The sequence below is a fragment of the Dipodomys ordii genome, unplaced genomic scaffold (assembly GCF_000151885.1).
Source record: "Dipodomys ordii isolate 6190 unplaced genomic scaffold, Dord_2.0 Scaffold146, whole genome shotgun sequence".
In the NCBI taxonomy this organism is placed as follows: domain Eukaryota; kingdom Metazoa; phylum Chordata; class Mammalia; order Rodentia; family Heteromyidae; genus Dipodomys; species Dipodomys ordii.
The window spans coordinates 1,543,935-1,551,440 of NW_012267362.1; the positions used below are offsets into that span (position 1 = coordinate 1,543,935).

The 7,506-nt window shown below is 36.9% G+C and overlaps 1 protein-coding gene across 1 annotated transcript in view; it reads right to left on the reverse strand.

Annotated features, from left to right (window-relative positions):
- Positions 1–326: 326 nt before the first annotated feature.
- The window catches only part of Gnai3 (guanine nucleotide binding protein (G protein), alpha inhibiting activity polypeptide 3), a 73,220-nt gene continuing 66,040 nt past the window's right edge, over positions 327–7,506 (reverse strand). Inside the window, exons 6-9 of the mRNA XM_013031895.1 lie at positions 5,108–5,237; positions 4,591–4,744; positions 1,553–1,765; positions 327–1,463 (exon numbers count right to left, since the gene is read on the reverse strand). Of these exons, the coding sequence (XP_012887349.1) occupies positions 1,575–1,765; positions 4,591–4,744; positions 5,108–5,237 (475 nt within the window). The 3' untranslated portion in view covers positions 327–1,463; positions 1,553–1,574. The remainder of the gene's footprint in view (positions 1,464–1,552; positions 1,766–4,590; positions 4,745–5,107; positions 5,238–7,506) is intronic.

The window sequence follows — 7,506 nt, forward strand, 5'->3', positions numbered from 1 at the left end:
TCCCAATGGTTCACTCAATATTTAATGACGTTTGTTTCATACTGCACAAAAGACCTACCGGCTAAGGTGAATATAGATCTTCACATAGGCAAAATGTAAATCTGGAAGATGGATTTTGACTGAATGTCACTTGGACACAGAGAAAAAAATAAAACCATCAGCCCCAGGTCAAGCTTCAATCCTATTACACCAAGGCTTCCCTAGACTTTCAGAACACCTTTCTACTTGAACCCATTCTTAAGAGGCCAAAGCACTCTGAATGGGGGCAATAAGAAACAGAAGACGGTATTTCCAGAAAGGACTGGTTACAAACAGGAACAATCCTGGACTCTTTACTCACCACTTTAATACTGCTGCCAAGTATAACAGATTAAAATCTGTACATGCCAAAGTGGAAAAAAGTCCCCAAATGCAAGTTTTGGTAAAAGAATGTACTGACTACAGATTACTACTACAGTTAACATCACTACATTAAAAACAATGGCAAACAGGGATTTGGCACCACATTTACAAAGTAAAAGCATGCACTGTTAATATATTTTAGATGTCTCCCCATGAAAAAGGTCATGAAGATGGAAAATAAGTCGCAGGCACCCTGTACAAAACTCCCTATGATTGAGACAAACAAGCAAGGGTCAAGTAGCAGCAAAGTCACTGGTTCTGTTTGGAATTTAGCAAATTGCATTTCTAATCAACAGCTGCCCTGGATGTGTCTGTAACCAAGAAGCTGACTTTATCATACATTAGCATTCACCTAATAATTTGGTAAATAGCATAAACAAAGTTAATCTTCCACTGGAAGCTTAGAGAGCTAGAATCTTATTGCAGAACTTTCCAGTGTCAATACTGTTTAGAAACCATCATGGTACTCTGAATAGGATAGTAACAAATTTAATCCAAAAAAGCTGTATTTATAGCCCTAATAACTGGGAATTTTAAGAATTGTGGAAATATTCTATCTTGACTATACCAAGAGTTAAAAACAAAGAGTTCCTACTAAGAGGAGTATTTTCAAGATGATCTGGTCACATAATGTGCATAGTTAAGATTCTTTGTATTTTAATAAAGATTCCTTTGCAAACAAAGAAGTAAGGTTTAGTAGAGTTATTCTTCTCTGGATGAGAAAAAAAACTTTAGAAATACCAGTGATTTGTTAAAGAAAATAAAGTAAGCTACATATTTAAGTTCTGGAATGCAGCACCTCAACTTCATATATGCCCTAAACATTTGTGATTACAAAATCCAAGTGATGTCTTGATGATCCAATCATACTTTAAAGTTGTTCCAATTCCAATGTCTGACTTGAGCATCTCATGTGATTTTAAAAGTTCCCTAATACAGAAGATTGTGCTAAAGAGTGCTAAGATTCTGCATGCTGCTGCCATTCCCTGGTCCCGTCATGCTTTCAGCTGTCCCAAGAGACAGCAAAAGATGTCTGGTCTCAACACTCCACACTGTAGTAACTAAAAAAGAACAACATTTTTAATTAGAAAAAATTACAAAGCTAGGAGACAATATTATAGCACTGTAACTAAGTTATCTGAAGTTTTACCTTTTACTAGCATCCACCCTTTTTAATAAAGTCCACATTCCTTTAGGTTGTTTTTAATGATGACATCTGTAACAGCATCAAAAACAAACTGCACATTTTTGGTGTCTGTGGCACAGGTAAAGTGAGTGTAGATCTCCTTGGTGTCTTTTCTTCTATTCAGATCTTCAAACTGGCACTGTATGTAAGCAGCTGCCTCTTCATATGTATTGGAACCTAAAAGACACAGAATATTATCACTTCAGCTGCCTGAACTCAACTAAGTCAAACTACTACTATTTGTTTATGAAGAGAGGTAATGTGATGCAACAGAATTAGGCAGAATTGTTTTCTATAATCACAGATTCTTCATGAGAGCAGACTTCTACTGTTACTAAAATAAAATCATCATACACAAAGACCAAGGAAAATAAGTTTCAGCTGAAAAAGTCTAGAAAGTATAAAAAGAAGACTAGGAAAGTAGGAAGGTACATTTCTAGAGAAAACAATTGTTTAGAGGTCAAAGAGAGCCTGTACTCCTTGGTGTGATCTTGAAATAAGAAATTCATAAGGATACCATTGTTCTTTTCAAAAATCATTCCACAGTTTTTATCTTAAGAGTCTTTAGACAATAACTGAAATATCCAAAGGCAAATAATATATGTAAAAGGAGAAGGACTCACCAGGCGCAGGTGGCTCACACCTGTAATCCTAGCTACTCAGGAGGCTGAGGTCTGAGGATCAAGTTTCAAAAGCCATGAAATTCCTATCACCAATTAACCACCAGAAAACCGCAAGAGGTGCTGTAGCTCAAGTGGTAGAGTGCTAGCCTTGAACTGAAGAGCTCAGGAACAAAGCCCAAACCCAGAGTTCAAGCCCCATATGACTGACTCCAAAAAAAGGAGAAGGACTTAATTATATACTTTGAAAGGGTGAATTGTTTGGTTTGTTAATTATATCTCAATAGAGCTGCCCCCTACCCCCACCCCATCCTGGGGCTTGAACTTAGGGCTTAGGTATTGTCCCTGAGCTTTGTTCAAGGTTAGAGCTCTATCACTTAGATCCACAGTTCTACTTCCAGCTTCTCTGGGTAGTGTATAAGAGTTTCAGGACTTCCTGTCCAGGCTAGTTTCAAACCTTGATCCTCAGACCTCAGCCTCCTGAGTAGCTAGGATTATAGGCGTGAGGTGAGCTATTAGTGCTGGTCCCAGAGCTTGGATTCCTGGTCTGGGTGCTATCCCAATCACTCATCAACTTGTGGAACTAGGGAATCTTTAGAATAACATTGGAAGCTGGCTGCAAAGCCAGGGAAACCCAACAAAGACAATGAAAAACCAAAAGCTATTTTCAGTGATAAGCACAAAAATACCAACTAGGTATATAAAGAAGACTAAATAACAACAATTTAAGAAAGGAAATATTAACAAGGTATTCAGAAAACAAAGGACAGCTTTGTTGTTGCCTAAAATAGGTTTAAAGTTGGTTAAAGAGGGCAGGTGAGCAAAAATTGAATTTTATCTGGTATGAACAGATAGTGATATCTGCTAAATCAGGATTGTGAGAATACTTAAGCCTAAGAATGAAGACAATGGAGAACAGATGTGGAAATTCACAACAAAATGAATATGATATCAAAAAGTCTTGGCTTCATGTGAAGACTCAAAGCTGGCCTTTCAACATTAATGTTACCCTTTTACTTGTCTTACTAATCTTTCTCCTTTTATACAATAACTTGGTTACTTTCTATAAAACTCATCCAGTTATTACCTCTTCTGCATAGATTATTTTCAACTTTCCTGAGAAAAAACAGAGGCTACTGGGGGCTTAGAATATATCTCTTAGAATATATTCTATATATCTATATATAATATATATAGTCTACCTGTACCATCTGTACTTTGTTCTTAAAGATATTTTCATTACTATTTAAGTAACAATGGCTCTATGAAGACTTTTTATTTAAATCATCAAAGATAATTCACTTCATATACATTTAAAGTGTACAACTTCACAGCATGATGTCATACAACCATCAATCTATAGTTTCAAAACTTTTCCACATTCCACAAAAACATCCTGTGTTTCTATTAACTAATCATTCTTCATTTTCTCATGCCCCCTCCTCTGGTAATGATCAATGCTTTTTCTCTGATCTAAAATGCTTTCGGGGCTGGGAAGGTGGCTCAGTGGTAGAGCACTTGCCTTGCATGCCTGAGGCCCTGGGTTTGATTCCTCAGCACCACATAAGCAAAAACAAAAAAGCCAGAAGTGGCGCTGTGGCTCAAGTGGTAGAGCGCCAGCCTTAAGCTGAAGAGCTGAGGAGCGCCCAGGCCCAAAGTTTGGGCCCCACGACCGGACACCCCCCCAAAAATGCTTTCATTTTGCCTAATGCTTTTATTCATCTTTTAATAGCTCTCTCAATTGCTATTTCCTCTGGAAAAAGACACTGACTCCACCAGCATTAACTATTTCTTTAGCTCTACTGTTAACGAATGGTACTGTGGCTCATGCCTATTATCCTAGCTATTTATGAGGCTGAGATCTAAGAATCCTGTTGAAAGCCATTCCAGATAGGAAAGCCCCATAAGACTCTTATCTCCAATTAATTACCAAAAAAGCCAGAACTGGAGCTGTGGCTTACGTGGTAGAGTGCTAGCCTTGAGCAAAAAAGCTCAGGGCAGCATCCATGCCCTGAGTTCAAGCCCTAGGACTGGCACACACACAAATTATTTGAGTGTGCTTCTCTCTGTAATTAGATGTCAATTTGTTGAACACAATAATTGCATTTATCTTTGTATTTTCTTGAACATATGTCAAATTTTTAATTTTTAGCCTTATCCTCAAAAATGAGGATAGGAATTTAAAATAAAACACGTAAGAATGCCTGAAATAGCACTATAACCTTAATGGATCTTAATTATAGGCTTAACATGGAACTACTTTCATCGAACACTCTACATAAAGATATATATGAATCATCAAAACAAAAAGCACTTGTGGATGAACATCTCCGAAGGGTTAGCTTAATATATGTACCAATAAAATCTTCCATGACCCCTTACCTGTATATTCTGGATAACAGATTGTTAACGGACTCCTTTTAATTTTTTCCTCAAAGAGGTCTTTCTTGTTTAGGAAGAGAATGATTGAAGTATCTGTAAACCATTTGTTGTTACAAATGCTGTCAAACAGTTTCATGCTTTCATGCATTCGGTTCTGAAAAAGAAAACAAAGGATGATGACGGGTCACTAGAAAAAATAAAAACAGTCGAAACATAACAGATTTTAAAACAGTGAAGACATTCACAGCAATCAATTAGGCACTAATAGGGCAACTTTTATAATTCTGGTGGTGTTGAAAGGTAGGAGAAAGGGTTAACTGACAAAAGGACTTAATCCTGATTCAGTATGGCTGTCACAAGTCTTCAAGAATAAGGCAGGGACAATCAATTCTGGAGATCTAATCCCACAGACAGGGAGAAACACTAAGATTACTAAGTTTTGGCTCAACGAGAAAATGCTTGTACCCCATCTTCCTAGGAGTTATTTGCCATTTTCTGGTTGTAACAGGCAACATACCATTTCTTCATCCTCAGCCAGAACAAGGTCATAGTCACTGAGAGCTACACAGAAGATAATAGCTGTTACTCCTTCAAAACAGTGAATCCATTTTTTTCGTTCTGATCTTTGGCCACCTACATCAAACATCCTGTGTAAAGAAATCAAGCACAAATTCAGGGAAGTTACATTTATACCTTTCCCTAACGACTAAGAAACTTCCCATTTCTACATATTCAAAAGCTCATTTAGAAAAGATAAAAAAGGTGCACATCAAATATAGTCACATAATTATCTGATAAAATTATAATGATCTAAATTCTCATTTTTGATAGGTCTCCTCCCTATCAAAACTTTTAATCAATTGTGTCAAATGTCAACAGAATAAGCACTGAAGTAGATTAAAGAAAGGGGGGGGAAAGGGAGAAATGAAGAGCTGAGTAAGTACAAGTATAGCTTAAGATCGTCACAATCATTACAACAACCAATATTTATTGAGTGTTTACCATGGTGCCAGACACTTCCTTAGACATAATTAACTCATTTTATCTTCACAACCCTTCTATACGTAGTACTATGATTAGTCCCATTACATAAATGAAGATACTAAAGTGCAGGTAAGTTGCCCAGAGGCATACTACTATGAAATGGGGTCAAGGGACCTGGGCCTATGCACTCTTAACTCCAATGTGCACATTCTTAGCCACAGCCCCACTATGCCTCTCAATTCACAACTTCTAAATTAAAAAAAAGCCAACCAGATTATTTTATAGTAGGACTCTTAAGAACTCAGTATCTTAAAAACAAAATTCTTGATGGATGTTGGTGGCTCATGCCTGTACTCCTACTCAGGAGGCTGAAATCTGAGGATCATGGTTTGAAGCTAGCTTGAGTAGGAAGTTTGTGAGACTTATTTCCAATAAACTCCTCAGAAAAAGCTGAAAGCAGCAATGTGGCTCAAGTGGTAAAGTGCTAGCCTTGAGCAAAAGAAGCTCAAGGACTGCGCCCAGGCCCTGAGTTCAAGCTCCAGGACTGGCAAAAAAACAAAAACCAAACAAACAAAAAACTGAAATTCCTTACCCAGTATTTCCCAACTTCATGTTTTACTTGAACTTAATAAGAAAGCCTCAGTTGCTCATCTACTTTATACTGCACTCTAGATGAGTTTTCATAAAGGGAAAGGATCAACTGTGTCAACAGTGTCCTCAGCTACCTCCTGACATGATGGAACACCTGAACTGCTGTCTCATAAAAGTGGGTCTGATGAGGATGCAGTCAAATGGCTACTCTTAAGATCTCTATTTGATAATAAGGTGGTTATAAAGGTTAAAGTCCACTATTCTGGATTTCAGTTTATAAGATAGTAACCAAGGCACTAAATTCCAGGAACTTTTTCTCCCAAAGATTGAGAGAAGTTAAGATATCATAGGTAATTTCTTAATGTATCTTTGGTTCTTTTTTCTTTTTGCTTATGTGGTGCTGAGGAATTGAACCCAGGGCCTCAGGCATGCAAGGCAAGCACTCTACCACTGAGCCAACTTCCCAGTCCCTCTTAATGTATCTTTGAAATGGACACTCATCTCTTTATGACCCAAATCTTTCCTCTGGGTTGATCTTGTACAGTTCAGTAATATATAGCCTGAATAACAATCACAGAGTGGTCCTAATTCAGGGTCATATTTATAAGTTACTGGAAGCTAACCACATTTATTTGACCAGTTTAGTCTTTCAAGGTACACAATAGTACACCAACAATTCTAGTTCATACTCCCATTTCCTTCTAAAAGCATAAAACTGGTAGAATACTGCGAAGTTCCAAGGCCAATTTTTAGTACATATTAACATTTACAGTATCATATACTATCAGATCAACATTTTATAAACATTACCTCATAACTGAGAGGCAAGTAAGCAATTACACAATGCCTTGCATATGGTAGATGCTCAATAAATGTTTGAATAAATGGATAGTGGTTTTGCCTAGAGAGAAGAGGAAAAGGAAGAAGTGATAGTACTTCATACAAGATATCTCCATGCTGATAATAAAGTGGGTTGGCATTTAAATATTTTGATCTGACCATTGGTTTGGCATAAAAGATTAGGATTTACCTAACTAATGTTTTGCCTTGATAATATCAACAACAAAAAAACTTCTCACACTAAACAATGTTAATAATATTTTATTATAAATAAGTTACTCATTTTATAAAAAGCTCAATTCTAAAGAATGAACTATCTCAATTCCACAGGATAATTCATGAAGCTTTTCTAGTCTTACTAAATATAAAGAGGCCAATTTATTATAAAAGTATTCAACTGAGCTGGGCACCTGCAGTCCTAGCTTATTCAGAAGGCTAAGATCTGGGATTACAGTTCAAAGCCAGACCACGCAGGAAATTCCATGTGATTATTTTTTTTTT